This window comes from Monodelphis domestica, chromosome 2 (genome assembly GCF_027887165.1).
Source record: "Monodelphis domestica isolate mMonDom1 chromosome 2, mMonDom1.pri, whole genome shotgun sequence".
Taxonomy (NCBI): domain Eukaryota; kingdom Metazoa; phylum Chordata; class Mammalia; order Didelphimorphia; family Didelphidae; genus Monodelphis; species Monodelphis domestica.
The window spans coordinates 406,160,514-406,187,468 of NC_077228.1; the positions used below are offsets into that span (position 1 = coordinate 406,160,514).

General features: G+C 34.6%; 1 protein-coding gene across 2 annotated transcripts in view; it reads right to left on the bottom strand.

Moving 5' to 3' along the window:
- The window catches only part of MOXD1 (monooxygenase DBH like 1), a 130,513-nt gene that overhangs the window by 40,498 nt on the left and 63,060 nt on the right, over positions 1–26,955 (bottom strand). For both annotated transcript variants that reach the window (XM_056818797.1, XM_056818796.1), the window contains exons 6-7: positions 668–847; positions 38–140 (exon numbers count right to left, since the gene is read on the bottom strand). In XM_056818797.1, the coding sequence (XP_056674775.1) occupies positions 38–140; positions 668–847 (283 nt within the window). The remainder of the gene's footprint in view (positions 1–37; positions 141–667; positions 848–26,955) is intronic.

The window sequence follows — 26,955 nt, forward strand, 5'->3', positions numbered from 1 at the left end:
TAACATTATGTGGACAGGATATTAAAAAGAAACTCACCTTCTTGATATGTTGGATTATCAAAATGAACTTCCAGAAGAACGTAGGTAGGGTCTAATGGTGTGCCCAGGGACAAGCCAACATGAGGAGGATATGAAAATCCCTAAGAATTGAGATTTATGTAAATCACTAAAACATGTTCCCTACTGAGAGCTTTAATTTTATCTACAAACTTGTAATTTTCAGAGAAATTTCAAAATTATCAAATATTGAGTACCACAAAACCAAAATTAAATGGCTTTATAAAATTATTATTTCCTATAAAAAAAAAGGAAAGAAGAAAGGCATTTTTGTTTGTTTACTTTAGATGTGAAGGTCAAAGACCATTATTTCATTAATATAGACAATTCTGAAAGAGGAAACTCCTACCAATTCAAAACAGAAACTCTTCTACTACATAGAGCCTTACAAAGTTGCCTGGGAGAAATGAAAGATTAAGTAATTCGTCCAGTGAGACACAACTTTTATGAGGAACAGGTAAGCCTTGTGCCCAGGTCTTCCTTACTCTAAAACCCAGCTTTCTTTCAACTTTGTACAGGGCCAAGCATGTTAGAGACATTATTCCTTGGAGATACAGAGAGTGTTTAAACATTGATGACAAACTGCCGGATCTTTAACTGTTAATCTTACCTCTCCACCAATAGCCCAAGCAAAGATCACAGTTTCACAAGTCAAGAAAGCATCTGGCATGTTGGGATGATAGCATTCATGGCCATAATCCAAAACACTATCGTTAAAGTTATTACTGCAGTGGTAGAGAAGAATGTGGTGTATTAGGCTCTCGTGCCCTTCCTGTATTACTGGTTCAACCTATATAGAAAGAAATTGAGGCCATGATAAATAGAATAATCTTAACAAAACACAAAAAAGTGATACAGATATTCAAAGCATACAGACATTGGGACAAATCTGTTTTTCAGTGATATTGGATTTAGAGTTGGAAGACATGGAATCATGTCCTGTATATTTCCATTGTATGACAACGGAAAAATCACTTCTCTGAGTTTCATTGTCTTCATTGTAAAATTAAGATAATGAAATGTATAACACCTTCCTCCACAGGTTTGTTGTAAGAAGAGTGCCTTTTAAAACTTAAAATGCTATAGAAGTATAAATTACTATTTGCTTCACAGGGAATCTGGTATTGAGTAAGAAGATGATAATAAGGTAAGAAGATAATAATAACACAATGATGATAACTGTTCCCTGAAGAATATAGGTTATAAAAACCTTTTGTGGTTGTTGTTTTTTTTTTCTCAAGTGCTAACAGTATATATGTCAACAAAGGAAAAACAATGTTTCTTTATTGCTTAATATAGATTTCTAGGATTAGTAGCAATGGACTATAATCCAAAAAAGAGAGAACCAAGTCTAAAAAATGGGTTCAATGTTAATTAATGTGTCCACTATGAGCTATTATTTACAGGTAATAGAGGATTGATTTGAACCCCAGAAGATTAAATATATAGCTAGTAGATCAAAATCTGCAGAATATATTATTACTCCACAGGCTCTGCCTCTCATGTACTCTGTGCCCTGGCCCCAGGGCATGATAGGGTCTGACTTGTGAATCATATTCAGATATCTAGGGGAAACACACACACTACATACTTTTCCAGGGTTTTTCAATGAAGAAAATAACATAAGAAGCTCAAAGAGGATGGGGGAAAATGCCCCAGATCACCATAATTGACCCAGTGGAAATCTGTATTCAAATCTGGTATTTTGCTACCAAAAACAGGTAAGTACTTTGCAAGTGTATTTTTTACAGATAAAAGGCATTTATTTAGCAGCTAGTAGTTTCCCAAGGATTCCATTTTGCAAAGGACTCAATTAGGACAAAAAAGATGATGAAGGACAAAATGTGCAGTGGCTATATCTCTTGTTTAAGCTATGATACTGAGTTTTACTATAAATTGTTTATTCAGTTGTTGCTCACCAGATTTCACTGAAGCTTGCCAACAAATAAACATTTTGACAGCAAACATGATAACATTTTCCCAAAAGTTTTCTTATATGTTCACCCTTATGCTACCATTTATGTTTGGAAACCTCTAGCCAAAGGCCAGTTTTTATCATGACTCATAAAAGGGGACATAATGAAGAGGATAATATTACTCATGAAGTTAGGGAAACCTGGGTTTGACTCTTGCCTCTGATATGAACTATGTTTTTGACCACAGCAAGTCACTTAAGCTTTCAATACTCTTATTGCTCAGTAATTTTGAGTCAGGTCTACTTCTTCATGATCCCATTTGGGGTTTTCTTGGCAAACATACTAGAATGGTTTTCCATTTCCTTCTCCAGCTCATTCTGTAGATGAGGAAACTGCAGCAAACAAGGTTAATGGACTTGATCAAGGTCACACAACTAATAAGTGTCAGAGGCAAGATTTCAACTCAGGATCATGAATCTTGACTCTAAGCCCAAAGTTCTATCCACTACATTATCTAACTGCTTCTTCAATGCCCTGGCCACTTCTAACAGCCTGGATAGTTATAGATGAAATATTAATGTACATAGTTGGAAAGAGTTTCAATAACATAAGTCCCCTAGGCAAAAATCACAAGTCTGGAATAACTTTGAGATAGAAGAGGGAAGAATCAAAGTTCCTTAGTGTTCATAATCCATAGAATAGAAACCAAGGAAGAATAATGATGATTTATAAACAAATACATGGGAGCTTAATGATAATTAAAAGGAGGACAGGTAAGAAGTTTTAGAGGAGAGCAAAATGGAGGAGGGAAAAGACACTGGGAAGAAAGAAATGGGATTGTATACAGGGCAAAGAGTCATAACATTCTTGGTAAGAATTATATAAAAAGACAGTTACAATGAGATGGCTTCACGGTAGAATTTTTAAAGGGAAGTACTCAGTAGTTAGATTCCTGGAATATATAAGGACATTAACTAGGGATATTAAATAATAACTAATAATATTCTACATGTTTATAGGAATTTAATGATTTTTTAATATTTATTTTCTCATTTGACTATCATCATCATCTCCACCATCTTGTGTGTGTGACTAGTCATCCAAAACATATTTTATTGAATATTCAAAGGATCAGTCCATATTTCAATACTTCTATTTACTTACAAAAAACAATTATTGAAACCATTTGTGAAATAGCCCAGATATGGAGGAGTAACAAGAGAGCAAGCAGTTTCAAAAATCCTCCCCAACCAAAAGTAAAACATCATCACAAAATGAATACAGCAGAGAAGGAATCAATGAAGAGACAGAGTGGAATAACCCTTAAAAGAGGAGAAACTCAAAAGGTAGACAGAGACCATCTGGGGAGCTGGGGTGAAAGGGGAGCAGATCTAGCAGGAGACATAGCAGTAAGTGAAGAGCAATCCAAGAGCAAGCCACACTCCACACCCCCACACATCTGCTCTCACAGATTCTGAGCTTAAGTTCTGATTAGCAGGAAGACCCTGAGATTCTGCTGGGGCAAGGAGTGGTCTAAGCCAACTCACATCCCTTGAAATTTCAAACCTATGAAGAAGTCTGGAGTCCCAGCCAATTCACATGGTCCAAAGCCAAGAATCCCAGTCTGAGATTGGAATGAGGACATAATCCCTGGTTTGGGGTGAGGAAAGAGTTCTCAGAGGGAGCTTCCCCTGGACCTCTTTGCCCAAAACTAAGGGCAGAGCTCTAGGACAGGGCAATCAAGAGTGTTCTTGATTGAATCAAGAATACTTTGAGATAAAAAAAAATTGAGCCTAAGCCTGGGGCTTGAATTTGATCAGCACTTGACCTAATCAAGTGCAGAGTGAGATCAAAAGCTTACACCCAAACATGAGGAAAGTATTTAAACTATTAGCATCTCAAGGGTCAATTGAATCAGCATTGGGAGGGGATGCTCAGAGCCCTCAGCCCTCAGACCATCTAGTAAACTATTAACAACTCAGGAAATAAGCCAAAAAATAACATCAAGGAAGGATTGGAAGTTTAAGAGGGTACCCCAACTTCACAGAAAATAGAGGCTGCCTATAATTAAATAGGAAAAATGACCAAACAACCAAAAAAGCACCTAATTCTAAAGATATATTATGGAGACAAAGAGTGTACAGACACAGAAGGAGACTGTGAAAGCGAAGGAAGCACACTCAAAATCCAAAAGAAAAATATGGAATGGACACAGATTCTGGAAGAGCTCAAAAAAGACTTCAAAAACCAATTAAGAGATGTAGAGGAAAAGTGGGGAAGAGAAATGAAAGTGATGCAAGAAGAGTGGAAAGTAATGCAAGAAGAAACGAAAGTGTTGCAAAAAGAAAGTAATGCATGAACAAATGAGCCAATTGAAAAAGGAAAATCAAAAACTTACAGAGGAAAACCAGTATTAAAAGTCAGAATTGACCATCTAGAAAGTAAGGATTTCATGAGAAATCAAGAAACAATAAAGCAGAATTAAAGGAATGAAAAAAGAGAGGAAAACATGAAATATCTTATTGAAAGAACAAATGACCTAGAAAATAGATCTAGGAGAAACAATCTGAGAATTATTGGACTACCTGAAAGCCATGATGATGAAAAAAACTTGGATATCATATTATAAGAAATTTCAAATATAACTGCCCAGATATCCTTAAATAAGAAAATAAAATTGAAATCAAAAGAATTCACAGATTGCCTCCAGAAAGAAATTCTCAACTGACAACTTCCAGGAATAGCTAAATACAAGAGTCATCAAGTCAAGGGGAAAAATACTTCACACAGCCAGAAAGAAACCATTCAAATACCAAGGAGTTACAAACAGGATCACTCAGGACCTAGCAGCCTCTCCATTAAAGGATCTTAAGCAAAGACTATGATATTCAGGAAGGCAAAAGAGTTGAGTTTATAATCCAGAGTTACCTACCCAGCAAACTGAGAATATTCTTTCAGGGGGAAAAATGGCCATTCAATAAGATAGATTTCCAAACATTCCTGGCCAGACCTAAACAAAAAATTTGAAGGCCAAGTATGAGACAGAAGAGAAGCCCCAAGAGGTAAATAAGAAAGAAAATTTAAGGGACTCATTAAGGTAAACATGTTTATATGTCTACATAGAAAGAGGATCTCTATAATTTTTAAAAATTACTCTTAGTAGTAGACAACATAGAAGGAATTTACTCAAGTAGAGGGTGGAGAAGTAAGCTGATTATAATAATATGATGTATATGATGATATGATACATGTGTAAATATGATAATATGGAATGATATGTTTGATATGATATGATATGTATATGAATGACTTCTAAAAAACCAATCAAGGGCTGCAAGAGAGGGTTGTATTGAGAGAAAAGGGAAGGGAGAGATAGAATGGGATAAATTATATAATATAAAGAAGCTAGAAAAATCAATGCAGAGAGAGGAAGATAAGGGTGGTGAGGGGCAATTCTTAACTTTACTCTCATTGTAACTGGATCAGAGAAGGGGAAAAAAGAGTATACTCAGTGGGGTATAGATTCTATCAACCTACAGAGAAAGAAGAAGAAGAAGAAGAAGAAGAAGAAGAAGAAGAAGAAGAAGAAAAGAAGAAGAAGAAGAAGAAGAAGAAGAAGAAGAAGAAGAAGAAGAAGAAGAAGAAGAAGAAGAAGAAGAAGAAGAAGAAGAAGAAGAAGAAGAAGAAGAAGAAGAAGAAGAAGAAGAAGAAGAAGAAGAAGAAGAGAAGAAGAAGAAGAAGAAGAAGAAGAAGAAGAAGAGAAGAAGAAGAAGAAGAAGAAGGAAGAAGAAGAAGAAGAAGAAGAAGAAGAAGAAGAAGAAGAAGAAGAAGAAGAAGAAGAAGAAGAAGAAGAAGAAGAAGAAGAAGAGAAGAGAAGGAAGAAAGAAGGAAGAAGAAGAAGAAGAAAGAAAGAAGAAGAAGAAGAAGAAAGAAGAAGAAGAAGAAGAAGAAGAAGAAGAAGAAGAAGAAGAAGAAGAGAAGAGAAGAAGAAGAAGAAGAAGAAGAAGAAGAAGAAGAGAGAAGAAGAAGAAGAAGAAGAAGAAGAAGAAGAAGAAGAAGAAGAAGAAGAAGAAGAAGAAGAAGAAGAAGAAGAAGAAGAAGAAGAAGAAGAAGAAGAAGAAGAAGAAGAAGATGATGACGACGAGGGAAGGGAGGGGGAAATTGAAGGGAGGGGGAACTGGAAGGGTGAGAAAAAGCAAAACACTGGTGAGGAGGAACAGAGTGAAAGGGAATAGAACAGGATATAAAAAGGTTAACACTATGGATGACAATAAACAATTAATAATCATAACACTAAATGTGAAAAATTCAAGGTAAAAGGCTGAGCAGAGTTTATTATGCATCATATAAAGTAAAAAAAATGCAGGAGTAGCAATCATGATACCAGACAAAGCCAATGATACCAGACAAAGACAAGGCAGAAATTGATATAATTAAAAGAGATAAGGAAGGAAATTACATTTTGCTAAAAGGTACTATAAACAATGAAGTAGTATCAATACTAAATATTTATGAACCAAATGGTATGACATTTTAGATTTCTAAAGGAAAAACTGAAGGAATTCAAGGAGGAAATAGATAGCAAGACCATACTAGTAGGGTGTACCAAACTTCCCCTTTCAGAACTAGATATATTGAACCAAAAAATAAATCAGAAAGCAGTAAGGGATTTAAATAAAATGCTAGAAAAAATTAAAGTAAATAGATACCTGAAGAAAACTGAACAGGGATAAAAATGAATATACCTTCTTCTCAGCAGTACATGGTACATATACAAAGATCAACCATGTACTAGGGCACAGAAATATTGCAAGCACATGCAGAAAAGCAGAAATGATAAATGCCACCTTTTCAGATCATAATGCAATAAAAATTATAAGTAACAAGTGTATCTAAGTGAAATGGATGAATATTTGCAAAAATATAAATTTCCTAGATTAACAAAAAAAGGAAATAGAATACTTAAATAATTCCATCTTAGAAAAAGAAATTGAACAAGCCATCATGGAACTTCCTAAGAAAAAAAACCCAGGGTCAGATGGATTCACAAGTGAACTTCATCAAACATTTAAAAACAACTAATCTCAACACAATACAAATTATTGGACAAAATAAGCACTGAAGGAGTTTACCAAACTCCTTTTATGACACAAATATGGTACTGATTCCAAAGCCAAGCAGACCAAAAACAGAGAATCTCCTTACAGACCAATCTCCTTAATGAACATAGATGCAAAAATCTTAAGTAGAATCCTAGGAAAAAAACTCCAGGAAGTGATCGCAATGATTATTCACTATGACCAGGTGGGATTTATACCAAGAATGCAGGAATGGTTTCATATTAGGAAAACCATCCACATAATTGACCACATCAACAACCAAACCAACAGAAATCACATGATTATCTCAATAGATGGAGAAAAATCCTTTGACAAAATACAATACCCATTTCTATTGAAAACATTAAAAAGTATAGGAATAGAAGGGCAAATCCTCAAAATAATAAAAAGTATATATTTAAAACCACCAGCAAGTATCCTCTGTAATGGAAACAAGTTAGAAACCTTCCCAATAAGATCAGGAGTGAAGCAAAGATACCCATTGTCGCCTCTATTATTTAATATAATTCTAGAAATTCTAGCAATAGCAATTAGAGGGGGGGGGGGAAGAAATTGAAGGGATTAAAATAGACGAGGAAACTGAACTGTCACTCTTTGCAGATATGATGGTATACTTAAAGAACCCCAGAAAATCAACTAAAGGACTAGTAAAAATAATTAACCACTTCAGCAAAATAGAAGGGTACAAGATAAACCCACATGAATCATCAGCATTTCTATACATCTCTAACATAGCAGGAGCAGGATTTAGAAAGAGAAACTCCATTCAAAATGACTCTAGCCAGTATAAAATATTTAGGAATCTATCTGCCAAAATGAACACAGGAATTACATGAACACAACTACAAAACACTTTTCACACAATTAAAAATAGATCTAAACAACTAGAAAAACATTCATAGCTCAGGATGAGCTAATATAAAAAATGACAGTTCTACCCAAATTGATCTATTTATCCAGTGTCATACCTATCAAACTACCAAAAAACTTTTTTATAGAATTAGAAAAAATATAACAAAGTTCACCTGGAAGAACAAAAGATCAAGAATATCAAGGGAAATAATGAATAAAACATGTGAAGGATGGGAGCCTAGCAGTACCGGATCTTAAACTGTACTATAAAACAGTGATCATCAAAACAATATGGTACTGGCTAAGAGACAGAAGGGTGAATCAGTGGAATAGAGTAGGGGTAAATGACCTCAGTAAGCTAGTGTTCAAAGACCCCAGATTTTAGGACAAGAACTCACTATGTGAATGTCACTATGTGACGAAAACTGCTGGAAAAATTGGAAAACAGTATGGGAAAAATTAGGTTTAGAGCAACATCTTACACCCTATACCAAGATAAATTCAAAATGGGTAAATGACTTAAATATAAAGAATGAAATCATAAATAAATTAGTTGAACATGGATTAGTATACCTGTCAGATCTGTGGGAAAGGAAGGAATTTAAGACTGAGCAAGAGGTAATGAATATTGCAAAATGTAAAATGAATGACTTTTATTATATCAAATTAAAAAGGGTTTGTACAAACCAACACAACCAAAATTAGAAGAAAAGCAACAAACTGGGGGGGGGGGAAATTTATAACAAAACTCTCTGACAAAGATTTAATTTCCCAAATATATAAGAGACTAAGTCAAATTTGCAAAAACTCAAGCCATTCCTCAATCAACAAATGGTTAAGGGACGTGAATAGGCAATTTTCACAGGATGAAATCAAAACTATCAATAACCACATGAAAAAAGTGTTCTAAATCCCTCCTGATTAAAGAAATGCAAATTAAAATGACTCTGAGGTACCACCTTATACTTAGCAGACTGGCCAATATGGCAGCAAAAGAAAATGACAAATGTTGAAGGGGATGTGGCAAAATTAGGACACTAATACTCTGCTGGTGGAGTTGTGAATTGGTCCAACCCTTCTGGAGGGCAATTTGGAACTATGTACAAAGGGCTTTAAAAGACTGCCTACCCTTTGACCCAGCCATAGCACTGCTGGGTTTGTACCCCAAAGAGATAATAAGGAAAAAGACATGTACAAAAATATTCATAGCTGTGCTCTTTGTGGTGGCAAAAAGTTGGAAAATGAGAGAATGCCCTTTGATTGGGGAATGGCTGAATAAATTGTGGCATATGTTGGTGATGGAATATTATTGTGCTGAAAGGAATAAAGAAATGGAGGATTTCTATTGTGAACGGGAAAGACCTCCAGGAATTGATGCAGAGCAAAAGGAGCAGAACCAGGAGAACATTGTTCACAGAGACTGATACATTGTGGTACAATAGAATGTAATAGACCTTTCTATTAGCAGCAATTCAATGACCCAGGACAATGCAGAGGAACTTGTGAGAAAGAATGCTATCCACACCCAGAGAAAGAACTGTGTAAATGGAAATGCATTAAAATATATGTGATGGATCATGTAATGTTATAGGGATATGATTGGGGCTTTGATGTTAAAGGATTGCTACTACAGATATGAATAACATGGAAATAGGTTTTGAACAATGATTCATGTATATAACCCAGTGGAACTGCTTTTTTGGATTTGGTAGGGGGGAAGGAAAGAGCAGGCAGTGGGGATGGGGGAGAATCATGAATAATTTAACCATGGAAAAATATTCTAAATAAAATAAAATTTTAAACCATAGCTCAAAGATCATTAACCAGAGAAGCATAATAATAAGCTATCAACTTGTTCCATCAAATAAGATTAGGAGAAAGATATAATATACCTAACAGGTTATATAACTCATAAACTCATTTGATCCTCACAAGAACTTTTGAAAGTAGGCATTATAAATATTGTCAGCTGTTTAATAATGAGAATATTGAAGCTTTGAAAAGTTGTGACTAGTCTGCAATCACATAGTAGAGGCAAATTTTGAACCCAAGTCTTCTTTGTTAAAGCCCACTGATCTAGCTGTGATATTATTCTAACTAAAACAGTACTATAAAAGTTGATTAAATGAGATGAATTTTTCAAAATCCTTTAAAATAAAATGAAAAGAAAAAAGTATGCAACTGAAAGTAAATTGGTATTGTGGTAGTGGAAAGGAATATCCCATCTTACTTTGACATATCTACATGATGGGGAAAGAAAGAAAGGGAAGAGAAGAAAGGAGGGAGAAAAAGGAGAAAGGGAAGAAATAATGAAGGAAGGAAGGGAAAGAAGGAGGTAAAGGAAGAAAAGAGAAGGGGATGGAAGGAGGGAGAGTAATGGAAGAAAGAACTGTTAAATTAGTTACTTAATGGGAGGAGGGAAGGACAAATTTTTAGGTCTTGGCTCCTACCCCAATCTTCATGTATGCCTTCAGGGTGATTAGAAGCTAGAGGAAGCCTTGTCTAACTGAGGTGTTGGCTACCTATTAGTAACAGGAACAGAGAAAAACTTCAATTTGACAAACGTAGCCTAGAGGAAAGACAAAACAGAAATTTTTAAAAATAACTCTTGATAGAGGAGGAACTTCTAAAGAAGTATGAGATCATTCTTTTTGGAAGAATTTGCATACTTTTAAGCTTTTGTCACTCTACAGGGCAAAGAGTCAGAACTTTATGATATGAACTGCATAAGTTATTATGAGATGATTTCAATATAGAGTGAAAAAGTGGAATTAACAAGTATTAATTATGGGTATTAAATAAAAGTAATAATGTTCAATATGTTTATGGCAATTTAATATTTGTTTTATACCTATTATCTCATTTGATTAATATTATCATCCCCACCACCTTGTCTGCCACTAGAATTTGTGGAAAGGCAAAGAAGAAAATAGTGCTAAAGGTCATCAGAATGTCCCCTAAGGCAAGGCTTCAGCATATTGTATAGTAAAATAAAATGCATTGTTGGATAGTACAACAGAAACATCCCAGATAGCTCAAGGTTAAAAAAAATACTGAGAAGTAAGAATCTGAGGCTGAAAAGTGATGAGAAAGGAATGAGAAGAAAGAAGGTATGTAGTCAACATGACCAACAAAGATAAGATATTCTCTTCATCCATCTTTCTTTTAGGTGAAAATCTTTTGCCCACATTTCTTTTTTTCACTTCCTATCTTTCCCTTAAGGCCACTGATAAAATCACTCTTGCAGAACTTAAAAACATTTTTTTTACTTCTTCAGTGTTCTTTATATATATAAATTAATATTTATTAATATATAATGTTATAATTGTATAATATTATATAAATATGTATTAATATATAATTGCATGTTTAATATAATTTATTCTATTAACATAATATAAATATATTAATATAAATTTATATTATAACTTATAATATAAATTTATCAACCAATGGCATTTATTAAGTAATCTCTATGCACCACTTCAGATATGAGGTCTACAAAGATGAAAATGAAACAGTCCTTGCCCTGTTGGAGTTATGGAAAAAGATATGTACATAAATAGGCATATACAATACAGGTAATTTCAGGCAGGAAATTACAGCTGGAAATAGCAGCTGGAAAGACTTGAGGAAGCTTTATGTAGAAAATGGTGTTTTACCAGAACTTTGAAAGAAACAAGGGCTTCCAAGAGGGAGAAGTGATGAGGGAGTATCTTCTAGTTACAAAGGACAGACAGTTCAAAGGTATGGAGATAAGAGATGTTATGGAATAGGCATCCTCATTGTCTTATCCACCTCTCAGGATACTTACTAAATTCTAAATACTTATGTGATAATTGGATAACCAACAGAAGACCACAAGAGAAGTGGCAGGTGATAGATTTAAAAAATAAAAGGAAACAAGGAATATAATACACATCAAATACAGAGAAGAGATTGGTAGTCAGTTGTATCATATATTATGAAATCATTAAACTGGATGGGCACTGATGAGTCAACTAGCACAACCTGATCCTTTCTTGGAAGAGACCAATAAGTAAAAAGACTTGTCCAATGAAATGCACAGTTTTTGATTCCTTTCTCTCTATCCCCAGGGCCTGACATATAGTAGCAGCTTAATAAATATTTCCTGACCAATCAGTTCAATGCTTTTCCCACTATGCAGTATTAAGTGTGCTAATGAGCTGTTTGGGATATAAATACCATCCATCCAATATGCTATTGCATAAGGGGGGAAAAAAACCCTCCAGTGCAACATGGCTAGAATGGCTACCTAATTTCATTATAGACTATGATACCCTCACAACATTCACAAAAACAGCCATTCAATCATGTAACGAGTTTAATATTGTTCATACAATATTCTACCAAATGGTGATAGAATGACATTTAACCTGAAACAGTGCTATGTTGTCTCTTCAACTTGAACCACACAGAATGATCTGAGGTATGCAGAATCAAATCTCTAAACTGGGAGAAACTTGAGACATCAAAGAGCAGGAGAATTCCTCCAAACTTAGAACCAATAAATATTTTCAGAATGCATACTGTAGAAAGGGTTATGGGAAATGTTTCTTCTGTCTCTGCTACTGAATGAAGGGCACCCTTGTCAAAACATGGAAATGCCTGCCTGCTGTTCAGTGCCTGGGCACCTGCTGTGTGCATGGTCATTACTTCAAAAAGAACTTCTCTGGAAAACCATGGGACATCACCAAAGTTAGGAATCCATGTCCTTGTGTGTATTTCAAGTCATCAGTTATTTAAACAATAACACTTACTGAAACAAGCATGTTTTGTTCAATTCCTCCCCCATAAACAAACAGTTTTGAAATGTGCATATTTGTATCTATGTCATGAGCTTTTCTGAAACAATTTTACATGAAATCAGAGATTTATGCTAGAAGATGCTGTGACTTTCTTGCATAACAATTGACTTCTTAAACTTAATTGAGTTTAAAAGTTGCTTCCTTAAAAACAACTATCATGTGCATTTTATTGAGTTTCCAAATTTTGGATGAAAGAAAAAAGTATCCTCCCTGATTTGCCCTTGGATAACAACAGAAAAATAGGAAGGCAATTACAGCTCTTCTGTTCAACTTCCTTTCCAATTATTTCTTCTAGTCCAGCCCATTTAAGCTGTAACCCTTACTTGTTGAAACTTGAGTGGAACACAACTCTCCTAAAACAACTTCCAACTCAACAAATTAACATTTAAAGTGAAAGTTGGGTGGTGGTGGGTGGAATCCACAATTAGGCATAATTTTCCTCCTTTCTTCTACTCCTTTCCTTCCTTTTCTTATTAGCACCCCCTTTCTCCCCATTCAGCTATCTAGTCAATCAGTTACCAAACCTTACCATTCTTTTCTTCTCTAGTTTCACCTTCTACTCCTTCCCCCTCCCAAAGCTGTGACCTTTCCTCTCATCTAGTTCAAGCCTTCCTTTCCTCTCTTCTAGTTTATTTCAAGAGCCTCCTAATAGGTCTCCCTGCCTCCAGTAGCTCTACTGCAATCCATCCTATACTATTCTACCAAACTAATTTTTCTTAAATGCACATTAGACCATGGGGCTCTCTGACTCAGTCAATTCTTGTGACTTTCTCTTGTCTCTAGGAAAAAAAATACATTTTTCTGTTTCCTTTTAAAGCCACCTAAGAATGACTCCAATATATAGTCTCATTTCTTCCCTAAACACATCCTTCAATTCAGCTAAACTGAATTGAAATCTCTTTGTTCATCAAACACCACACTTTCTTCTCTGTGCCTTTCCATTGGCAGTCTCACATTCTTGGAATGCACTGCCTCTTCACCCCCATTTCACTAATTTCCTTTTTTCCTTGAAAATGCAGTTCAAACACCATTTCATTACTCTTTTCCTGATTCCTCCAGCTGCCACTACTCTTCCTCCCAAACCACCTTGTATTTAACTACTTTATATATATTGGTGTTTAATCACTTTATGATTTATGTTGGGTATACTTATTTATTTACTTGTGTCCCCTATCTCTAGACCACCGAAGTTCTGATGAATGTAAAATTCTTTTGATGATATTTCATTTTTGTACTTATATTCCCCATGTCAAGAACAGATCCTAGTAAAATAGTAATCACTTAATAAATAATTGTTAGGGCAGCTAAGCTCAGTGGAGAGAGAGAGAGCCAAGCCTGGAGATGAAGGTCCTGTTTGCCAATCTGGCCTCAGATATTTCTTAGCTATGTGACCCTGAGCAAGTCATTTATGTGGAAAGGAAAATTAAGATTAAGCAGTCATTTTGGAATGTGAAGGGAGGGGGAGTGGCAGTTGGAGTAGGAGAAGAGGCTTGAAGGAGAAACTGCTAAAAAGAAAAGTTTGCCCTCTGAACTCTGCTGAAAGAGATAGCTCTAGATGCCAACCTGTGAAAAGCCTTGCCTTCATTTCCCTTACCCAGAAGAAGAGAGAAGATTACTGAGTGTTTGAGAATACCAGCTAGAGGAAGAACCAAACAATGACTGCTACTGAAAGGGGCTGATACCTTAAATTTCATGGGGTCACCCTGAAGATCCTTTCCATCCTTTGACCTACCCAAGAAGGACACTTGCCATCTGTTTAGTTAGGATAGAGTCAGTGGTTAGAGAAGAAGGAGAAAGATGAGTTGAAGTTGAGCCATTTTGGCTCATCTGAAGGAGCAAAGACAACCTGTAGGGTCTCCGATTCCCACAAAACTATCTCCTTTCTTTTATTACTAGAATTATTAAACTACTTTACAAAATAGAAAGTCAAAGTCAGATTCAAATTGAAGGAAGAACAAAGAAAGAGAGGGTGGTAGGCTAGGCTAGTCATTCAGCCTTGGCTAAACAACTAAAGCCATCAGTGACAATCTGCCTGCCAGACAAGGGGACTTCTGGGGTTGCAAATACCAGACAAGCTTTAGAAGAAGTAAACTCCATTATTCCCCAGACATCTACTCATTGAGGCACTGGTCCTGTCATCCTTAACTTAACATTGCCCAGGGGTACCTCTCTTGTGGGTTGAGTGTGAGGAAATTACAAAAAATCATCTCTCAGCCCCAGTGGGTACCTCTCCTTTACCTCACCAGCCCTCCATATTCCCTCTGTCCCTTCACCTCCTTCATTCCTTATTACAAATCCTTCCTTATCCCCTGTACCTCAATCTTACTTTTAACCTCAATTGCTGGGCTTTACCATTTTTATGCTTTGGGAACAAATAGTCAATATCAAGTCTAAGATCAGAGAGAAGTCTTTTTTTTTTAATAAACAATTTTTTTTAGTTCAGATTGTTTTTTATTTCCTTTTCATTTCTCTCATTCCTCTGCCAAACTTCTCCATTTTCACTGATGTAATGACTTTCTTTCCAATCATTTAGGTTCCCAACTATGTAGTCATTTTTTTTTACTTTTTCCTCTCCATCAAAACAATCAGTTGTCAAGTGTCATCAATTTAACCTTCACAGTACCTCTTTAATCCATCTATTTATCTTCAATGACTTGGCCCTCATCAGTAAGCATTTATTGAGCACCTACTATGTGCTACCCCTTGTGCTATGCTCTGAGGATACAAAAAGAGACCAAAGATAGTCCCTGACTTCAAAGACTTTACAATCTAATGGACCAGGACTAGAATGATAGTTCTTTAATCAACCTCCTTAATTTCTTCCTTTTCTATCTCCAAACTCCATATAATTGCAAGATTAAGCTTCCTGAAACAGATCTTTCCATGTCACCCTTCTACTCAAAAATCTTCGATGGCTCTCTATTGTCTCTAAGTTAAAATATAAATATTTGTCTTGGGAAATGTAATTTCTTAAAGATTATGGGTCCTTTATTTCAGGACTCCCATCAGCTAAAGAGAAGACAGAGAGTATAGCAAACAGATGTACAAATTGTACATAAGGCTAAGAAATAATTCGTTGAGATAGATTTCAAACACAATGAATCCTCAAGCAAACAATGTTTTCCTGACTTAGCTCTATATGGATCTCCTTGGCTTCGGACCTAGTGTTCCTGGATTTAGACAATATCTCCTTGCCTATTTCTCTAAATCCATTTTCTTTTTGGATTTCTAACTTTGACTTTAGAAAAAATTAAAGTTTATGCTCTGGAACTCTGTGCACAGAAATGTTGATCCACTCTCCCCTCACAGGATCAAGGATCTGACAATTTTTTTTTCTCATAAGAAAAACAACCCCCACCACCAATTATTGGAATGAGTTACTCACTGCCCTGCAGGTTCTCCAGCTGGCCCCTGTGGAGCCTTAACCCAGAAGATAGTCTTTATAAAAAATAGTTCTTAGCTGTGTTTATTGGTTTATAGAAATTTGTTTTCCCCCCCAAGGTTATCTATTTCTCCTCTGATTTTCTACTATTGTTTGTTGAAATTAAATATGATCATTTTGTTTTGTTTCAGGGTTAATCATTTATTTTCTAGGTAATCTTTAATTATAGGTTTAATTCTTTATCATTTTTATTTTAACAAATTTTCAGAGATATGAATTTTTCTTTAATAACTATTTTAGTAGCATATAAAATTCTGATGTTTTCTCTTTTTTAAGTCGTTATTTTCCTACTTAGAATTAATAATTTGTTTTGATTCTCAGGTAGAAGAGTGGTAGGAGTTAGACAGTGGGTGTTAAGTGACTTGCCCAGGGTTGCAGAGATAAAAAGTGTCTGAAATCAAACTTGAACCCAGGACTTTCTGATTCTAGGCCTGGCTCTCTATCCACTGAACCACCTTGCTGGCCCCATATTTTCTTATTGTTGACATTACCATTAATAGAATTCTTGCTATCTATGACTTTTTAATCTACTCATTATTCAGGATATTTTATTTTACATTCATTAAAAACTGATCTTTTTAGTATTTCTTTTATTCATGATTTTCTTTTGCATTATGGTCTATAAAGGATATGATTTTTCCTGGAGTTTCTCTTTTGCTTATGATTCCTTTATGACATAGCACATGCTCAGTTTTCTAAGATTATTGGGAATGCCAAAAAATGTGTATTTAAAAATGTTCTAATTAAGAAGTCACCATAGATCTTTTAGATCTATTTCTTAATAATCTATTCATCATTATTTTCCTTTTTAATATTTTTATCAAATTTACACAGCATTGAGATAATAGTCTCAGGGACTCCTGTGATTAATGTATTAATATCTATACCTATTTGAAGTCTTCCTAAGTTTATCTTTTCAGAACTCACAAGTTATGCCATTTGCTATGTATGTGTACATATATATGTTTGTGTATTTATGTATGTGAGTGTATAAGTATGTGTATGTATAATATATATGTTATTTAGGGTGCTTTTAACACAACCCATTTTCCTTTCAAAATTGTCATTTTGCAGTATGGTTTGAAGAATGATTTTTATATTTCCATCTCTGGAGAAAGAATTGATAAACAGAAATAAGTAAGCCACTTTTTATATTTACATGTATTTTTTTGTCAAATGATGCTTTCTCTAATGGGAGGAAAGAAGTTAAAGGATATTTTGATATAACAAATACATTCTTATTGCTGTCTTATTTAACATTCTTGCTTTTTTGAAGTTACCTGAAACATGATAAATTTTGTTTTCTTACAATGCATGAATATGAATGTTTTCATGCATGCAAAAATTGTGGGGGGGGTATTAATTCTTCTATATTGTTCTTCCTCATTGGGGAGTTAAATCCATTCACAGTTATAGTTACAATTATTATGTTTGTGTTTTCTTCCATTTAACTTTTTTTTTTTAATATCGGTTTTCGGCTCTTTTAAGTTTGCACAAAATCTTTGTGGTTTGTTTTTCTTACGCTATACTCCATAACCCTGCCTAACCTCAATTTCCTTGGGTTGACTTTTATTGCTCTTCTCTTTGTTGTTCTTATTTTGAGTTCTTTCCTTTCCAAGTTCAAACAAGAATGATGTACTGAATCATCCCAGTTCCTTTACCCAACCCCCCATTTCCTTAATTTCAATTGCATTAATTCGTAATTTCACTTTACAAGAAACATTGTTATAGATTTAGCCAATTATTCCTTCCTCCCTTTTGGATATCCTAGATATGTGTGCATTTATGTCCCATTCATGGGATTTTCAATTACATTCTTCCCTGATCTTCCTCTTGTCTTCATGTCACTTAAAGCTTCAGAAGACAGAAGATTTGCTGTTCCTTCTAAACAGGCCACCTATTACACTTCAGCATGTTTTCTTCTCCCTGCCTTTTCAACTCTCTGCTTTAAAAAAAAAGTTTCTTTTTTTGAAGAATCACATCCCTAGGAATAATAACTAATGAAGGAGGTAGCTCTGTAATCTGATTTTTCAGGTTCCAGTCCTGTTCCTTTCCTTCTCTTTCATCACCTGGGCTCAGGATACCAAAATGCCTGCATCTCTTTCCAATTATCTTGAAGCCATGCATAGTCTTTCCATACTAGTGGGCAAGGGTCCTGAGATGCATAATCTACTTGAAGAAATTGTTTAATGGTCACTCCTTCCCACCTTCCAAATGATGTCACTACACCTCCTTCTCCTCAACACACAGCTCGGTAGAATAGCTTCCTCTTTCCAAAGCTTTCCCCTTCCACTAACAAATCTGCACACCCCACTCCCTTTTCTATGACCTGCTACCTGATAGTGTTTATCTACTCCCCCACGAATTCAAAAGGAGAGAGAGAGAAATTGAAAAACTCTCTTCCATTTATCTTTTCAAGTCCTTGCCAGTCTTCTTATGAAGCCTCTAGTCTCACCACTCTCTTCTTACCTAAAAGGAAATACTATGAACTATCCTACCACCTAGAAGCAGCTACTTGGCTCACTAGAACACTGAGTATGGAGAGAGGAAGACTAGAATGAAAATCTGACCTCAGAAATGTACTGTGTGCGACCCTGAGTAAGTCACTTCACTTCTGTTTGCCTCAGTTCCCCTAAGTGCAAGATAATGATAATAAAGTTGTTCATCATTTGTTTTAAAGGAGACCAATGACATAACAGGATATGTTAACTTGTGCACACATTGGATTTAAATGAGACACAATTGCACAATGCCATCACTCTCTTTTCCATAGTTACCAAAATCCAGTGACAAGACAAAAGTCAGGATGACTAGTGATGTCCTCAGTTTCTTCAATGTCTGACCAAACTCTCAGGACTCCATAGTATCTGTTTCAGCTACCTTCATGGTCACTGGAACAAATTGTTCTCATCTACACATTCTTCTGAGGGTAGTCTTCATGCTTGGGGTAGACATCTCTCTGACTCACCAATGGATTTGAGACCTTATGGTTACCATCAATTTGGTTTAGCCTGCGCCTGAGCCAGTTTTACTAGAGTATGGCCCCCAGACAAGCTACAGCTTCTTGGAGCCACAAGTGAGAGTTAGTAAAAGACAGACACCAAAGGTGGATGAGCTGAAATGGGCTCAACAAGCCCTTGCACCAGAGGTGCAAGTCCTTCCTGAATACCCCATATATCCTGGGGATAATAATAGCACCCACTTAGCCCAATTGTTGTGAGCATCAAATAAGATAACATTTGTAAAGCATTTAGTGTAGTTCCTGGCACATAGAAAGGCACTTAACAAATGCTTGTTTCCTTACTTGCATCAAACATAATGATTTACTTATGAGAGAATATAGTTTTTCATCTTTATTTTTAGCTTAAAAACAAAAAGAGAAATGTATTAATTTAGAAAGTAATGTTGAGAATGGCCAGGAGGATAGCAAGGTGGGATAGCAAGATGGGGAGCAGTTCCTGGGAGGACAGCATGAGGCTGTTCCTCCATGGTGACAGCATGGATAGAAAGGCTGTCCCCCTAGTTTTTCATCTTTAAAATATTAATTCATTTCACCTACCATTCTCCAAATTTTATATCCTTAAATTCTCTTCTTTTTATTTACTTTATATATATACACACACACACACACACACACACACACACACACACACACACACACACACCCATATATATGTATACACATAGATCTTCTCTCAGTGCTTCCTTGGCAACTTGAAAGGTTTTTCTTAAAGGATTTTTAACGATTTATTTTTTTTAATGGAAATTCATAACCTTAGCTACTTTTTGTGGAATTTTGTTCCTTACTTTTTCTTTCTGTCTAAAACAACTTTTATTCTCTTTGGTGATTTTTAAATAATGTGCATATTGGCTTTGTAAGGAGTGACTCAAATTCATTTCTTTTTTTAGAATATGCACACTTTGTCATTGATAATTAAATTCCCTTTTATAGAATGCTATTTCAAGATTTTCATTGAATTTTTTCTTGGTTATTTTACAAATTAGTAATAATTCTAAAATATTTTTATTCTTCTTCTTAGTATTTGAAATTATTTTTCAAAAGGAAAGTATATTTCCCTTGGATGTCTAAAATATTTGTATTTTTATTGTAATTATAAAGTTTTACTATTTGCTTGGTTACTTAAGAGTTTCTTTCTATTGATATTCTCTGACATTTTCAATCTTTCTCTGATATCTGTATCGAGTATTTCTGCAAAATTTGCTTTTGTGGATTTTCTGAAAACTTTATATCACTGCTGGGTTTGTACCCCCAATGAGATAATAACAAAAATACTTGTACAAAAATAATTATAGCTGAGCTTTTTGTGATAGCAAAAAATTGAAAAATGAGGGAATGCCCATTGTTTAGGGAATGACTGAACAAATTGTGGTATGGGATGGTTATGGAATACTATTGTGCTGAAAGGAATGATGAACTGGAGGAATTCCATGTGAACTGGAAAGACCTCCAGGAATTGATACAGAGAAAAATGAGTAGAACCAGAAGAACATTGTACACAGAAACTGAAACATGAGATGATCAGATGTTACAAACTTTTCTACTAGTAGCAATGTAGTGATCCAGGACAATCCATAGGAACTTATGAGAAAGAATGCTATCCACATCCAAAGAAAGAACTGTGGGAGTAGAATTGCAGAAGAAAAACATATGATTGATCACATGGTTTGATGGGAATATGATTGGGGTATTGGCATTAAAAGACCACTCTATTGCAAATAAGGCTAATGTGGAAATAGGTTTTGAATGATGATACATGTATAATCCAGTGGAATTGTTTGTCACCTCCGGGAGGGGGAAGGGAAGAGGGATGGATGTGGGGGGCCCTCATACTCCTGCTGTCTGACATAGTCGCAGCCTGGGGAAATGGAGACTACAAAGCAGTCCTCAGAAAATAAGGTACCCACGGAACCCCCTTTATATGACTTCTCTCTCTAACTTCCCTTACTAACAGAATTGTTGTGTTTATTGTTCTCTTTCCAATACAAGTGAAATAATATGAGAGCAAATACTTATAGGGCTAATACATATATGTCCCACTTTAACCTCCTTAGAATACTACCCCAAAAAGATTACATTCACAAAATTAAAACCCAAACATCACAACCCATTACCTCTCCTTTCTTTCTCTTAGCAGGGGTACATTCAGAGGCCCCACACCCATTGCAGGCCAAGCATGACAGATACATCGATCACTCCTCTGAAACAAAAGTTACAGACGCACTTTGCTGGTTCATTATGTTTACCATAACCAAGCAACTCTGCCAGGTGCTTGAATCAAACACAAGAAAAATGCAACTTGGAAACTGAGGAAAATTCCAATTCTAGTCTGCTTTAAGTTACCCTCTAACCCCATACCTAGCTACGAAATGTTTTGTTATCCATATCCTAAGTAATTGTGATTGATTGTGAAAGCTGATCAAAAGCAATAATGATTCTCCTAGCTGGTCATCCCATAGGTCAGGGAAACTAACCTCCAGATCACCCTGTTTATGTTATTCATCTATTTCTGTTATAGTAACAATGTTTCATTGACTGTCTCCTTAGGCTTCATATCTGTTGTTAGGTTCTATGGAAACATGTATATTGAGAAATGATTATGTGTCAGAAAAGTATGTACTCACTGAACCTATAAAATAAAGGCAAACCCTATGCATGGCAGAACTCTGTGTGATCCCTCAACACAGTATTGAGCATACAGTGTCTCTCACCACTTATTCAACTGACCACCACTCCTAGACAGAGGACCCTGAACCTTGAGAGACCGTAGGCTTGGCTCTCTAAGGGTGGGAAAAATCATAAATCATGTAACCATGGAAAATATTCTAAATAAATGAATAAATTTTTTAAAAAAGAATGGTTTTCATGTAACCCTCAAATATCTAGAATATATTCATTCATGACCATTTTTGACAAATGCTATAAAACAGAATAATAAGAAATTTAGACAGCTAATTGATTTTTTATAATAAATAGTAAATATTTTTTATTTATATATATATAAATAATAAAAAATACAAAATACAACCAAGTATTTAATTTTCCTGTACAAACTAACCATAATTTATATTTACCATGCTTTTAATAAATCCTATGACTTCAAAGGTATTCCATGGAACTCAATACCCTTTGCATATGCTAAATTTCCAGGTAGAATCTATTTTCCAGTAAAACAAATTTTATTATAAGCATAAGCATGCATAGTAATCAAGAATGTGCTTATATGGCAATCCAATTACTAAGGATCTAATTATCTAATGTATTACTAATTAACCTAAAATTTCATTCTAATTGATAGCAATGAAATATTTGGGGCCCTGCTCTCACAGCTGAATAACTGAAACTGACTTGATATGCCCACACATACAGCTTTTATATGTGGTCTCAATGAATTAAGGAAGACATTCATGCACTTCCCATATGTGTTATATCATATTTATATATTATAAATATATATTTTATATATACAAACAGTAAAATTTGTATGATAATTTGACAGCCATCTCAGTTCCCAGCACTTTTTATCACCAGTAGAGAGAATGCTTTGGCCATTTTTCTGAATAAGAACTGAAATTCATAGATGGAAATGCAGTGAACTAGACTGAGTCTTGTGAAAGAGAAACTGTTTCTTCTTGCTAGCTCTTGCCTGGTCAGAATTTCCTATCAATTGACCAATGAATATCTAACACTCACATCTACCAATATAACCTGACATGCAGAAGAAATATTGGGGAGATGCAAATAGGCCATTCCTTTATTAAAAGGATGTGTACTCAAAATTTATAAGTGAACTAAATTTTTTCTAATTTATGATTTTTAAACGTACAAAGAGCTTACTTCTTTAAAAATAAGTTATAGTGAATCTCTTTAAAAATGAATTACTACACATTTAACCAATTTTGTAAGAAAAAACACTTTAAATGAAGTATATCAACATAAACAGAGAAATGTGCACATGTGCTATTATTTTTGTTTTATAATTAAAGTATCTTGTCTAGATTTAAAGCCAAGAAATTCTTGAATTTCTTCCCACCTACCTCCAAAAAGTTATTTTATATACACAAATTTGATGCCCAAATTAACTGTTATGTCCTTTAGTAATTGTTGATAATTTTGTTACCCTTTATTTATATCTGACTTTCTCCTATGAGCTAAGAGCACAAATTGGCCAAGTCTAATTAAGGGTATTATCAGTAAACTGTTCTAGAGAAATGAGTCTTATCTTGTTATTCTTTGATTGATATGGAGGGAGACTGGGTTTAGAAAAATCAACAAGGTTAGTGCAATAATTTTAGGCTAAAATTGCTCTCTTAAGGTTATAAGTACTAAACCAGGATGGGAAAGAAGGTAGGAAAAGGGATTGATAATAGTTATGAGTACAACTTGGATAATTTGGAACTATCCAAAAGTCTGACCAAAACAGTAGTTATTAATAATTCTTAGTGTAATTGGAAAGTTCATAATTTCACTTTCTAATTGGAGAAAAAAAATTAAAAATTCTGAAAATCAAACTTTTTCAATAAAGTCTCAAAAACATAATTGATTTTGTTTCTTCTAAATATAGAAACATAATTTCCAGTTTGGAAGGAATCTTAAAAGGGAGCCATCAAGCATTTATTAAATTCTGACTACAGGAGGTTAAAAAAGGGAAGTTGTCTCTGTCCTCAAGGAACTCATATTCTAATAAATGGGTGGGAGCAACATACAAATAACTGTATACAGGCAAGATAAATGCTGTGTAGGCAGATGATAGTTTCAGAGGGAAGGGACCACAAAAGAATTGAAAGGGAAGAGCTATAAAAGTGTCCTTTAGTAAGCAGATCTTTAAGTTGAGAAGACAGAAAATGTATCTTTCTAATTCAGTGTTTAGCTGAAAAAGAATCCTCTATTAAAAACAAGAGATCATCCAGTTTTTGTTTGAAGACCTCAAGTAACGAGGAACCCACTACTTCCAAGGCTACTTTGAACTTTCAAATGACTAGCCATTACCAAATGTCTCTGTAAACTTGAATTTTCCCCTTTTCAACTTCAACTCTCTGTCCTTAGTTCTGTCCTCAAGAATCAAGAGCAAAGTCCCTTCCACATGACACCCTTTCTTATCCTTAAATTTTGCTACTAGACCAAATAACTCTAATTCTTTCAATCTCAAAAATCAGTCTCAAAATAATATAATTTTCTGGCCTTCCATCATTTAGCTTGCTCCCATCTGGATAGTCCCCAGTTTATCAATGTGCTTTATTTTATTCCCAGAAGAAAACATGACATTCCAGATGGTTTTTGACCCTATGGATTTAAATGTCCATATTCCTGTCAGGAATTGGGCCTATTAGGACTAAATTAAGCCTCTCCAAATGTAAACAAGTTATGCTAATGCTACCTTACACTATTGAGTCATACTAAAAATAAAATAAAAATACAGTATTTTAAGATCCCCAGATCTTTTTCAGGCAATTCTTACCTCACCATGACTCTTTCACTGTATACTTGTGAAGTTGATTTTTACTTTCATCCAAGTGGGAATGCACAATTTCATCTTAAGAGATTTGGCAATATTCTAGATATATTGGAATCCTTACTGCATTTAATAGGTCAACTATCTTTCAGTTTTATGTCATTTTTAATTTGATAAGTATGCTGTCTATTTCTTTATACCCTTTACTCATAAAATAACAGAAGGTCAAGCAAAGATGCTGGAGAATTGAGCTTCTAGAGACCTAATGGTCTAGAGACCAATGGACTAATTAAGTCCATTGAATTGTACTATTAACCATCAGCAACTTTTTTTCTATCCTTCTCTAGTCCAACCTTTATCTCATACCAGGATTATTGCAATAGTTACTTCATCCATTTGCCTGACTCCAGGCAATTATAATTATATATATATATATAATAAAAATATAATAATAAAAATAATTATAAAATATAATTATAATTAAATTATAAACTATAGTTTATTTTTAATAACATCTTTTTTCTCAATTACATATAAAAATAATTTTAAATTTAAAATTTTTTTTTAAATGGAGCCAAATTCATTGAAAATCAGTGCCAAACAAATAAATCCTCATAAAACAGTTTTCACTGTGTCCCTTAACTAGAACCACCAGTGGGTTACACAGGCCAAATTCCTTTGCATAGTATCCAAAGCTCTAGTCTTTTTCATTCCTTCACAATATATACTCACTCTATACCGAACAGATCTTCTAAGTGTTCCCCATATACATCGTGTTTATTTGCACATTTATACCACCATTTTGATGTTGCCCACCCCACCTCCTCTATGTCTTCTTTCCTTTTCTGATCATTAAAATCCAATTCATCCTTCAAGTCTCACTTAGTCCACAATGTCTCTTTTGAAAATCTCAGCCTACCCTGATTCTCTTTTTTTTGTATATTCCTACCAAAATTTTAGTCAATGCCATATAGTTAAGCACTTAATATATAGAAATATATATTTATTTTTGTATACATATAATTTTCATTTATATTTACACACATGCACTTTCATCAATAAGAAGTATTTTTTCTTCTTTATTAAAAAATGGCTCTCTGGAAAGAAGAGGAAGGAGTCTATGAGGGAATGAAGGTGTTATAAAAATAAATAATGTCCAAAAAAGGTTTTTTGAAAGAAAATATACTAGTAATTGTGTTTCACTGTTTTTGAATATGTTTGGTTTTTATCAAATCCTAATCCAAATTCTTAGATTTTAATTTCCTCCATTTAAATATCTATTCACTTGTATTGTAAAGATTTTTAAAAAACACTAATTGTTCCCATAAAGAGAAAATTTATCTGCACATTTTATAATAGATTATATTCTGCTTTCCAGATTTGCCAAATTTCTCAACCTATTCTTTAAAGTTCAGTTTACATTTGAGTTACAATTATCATTACCGAGGTATGGAAAGCTGTATGGCCTTTGGGGAGTGAGGGGCAAGAAGACCCAACTGTAGTTTGATGAGTATTTGAGAAGGAATCAGAGTATAATTCCTGTATACTACAAATCTCACAAATTTGGATACTCAATCCTGAATTTAAATTCAGTCCACTATGCATTCATGAAGAACTTAATATGTGCCAAATACTAAGTATAACAAAAAGGACTTAACTGAAACTTTCTTCCTCCCAGATGCCCTAGCTCACAAGCTAGGTATCATCTTCAAATTTTGTCACTTTCTACATTTAATCAGTTAATTAAATTTGATCCTATCTTGCAAGGACACTCCTACACCCTACCTTCTTCTCTTCTCTAACACTGTCGCCATACTGGCACCAACCCTAATCAACTTTTAACTGGACCATTGTGGTAACTTGTTGGTTGTTCTCCATGCCAACATCCACCCTGCCCCATTCAATAAACTTAAGGACCATCTATCTTAGGATCAAATAAAAATTCTGATTTTGAAAGCCCTTTTTAACATGAGCCCTTCCTATTGTTGCAATGAAATAAGATTGAAGCACAAAGGGCAGAACATGATCAACTTATCAGCAAGGTTAGCAGTTGCTGATATAGACCCTCAGTGACCAAAGCAGTCAGAGCATTTTTTTATATAGTTACTTACTTAAGGTCCAGTGATGCAAATGAAACTAAAACTGTGATTGGTCTATAAGAAAATTGGGCTATCCTTTTATTACAGATTTTTATCATGTTACTTTTCTAGTCTTCTCAAAATTGACTCCCCTCTAATTCAGTGACTTTGGCCTCTTTGACATTCTTTG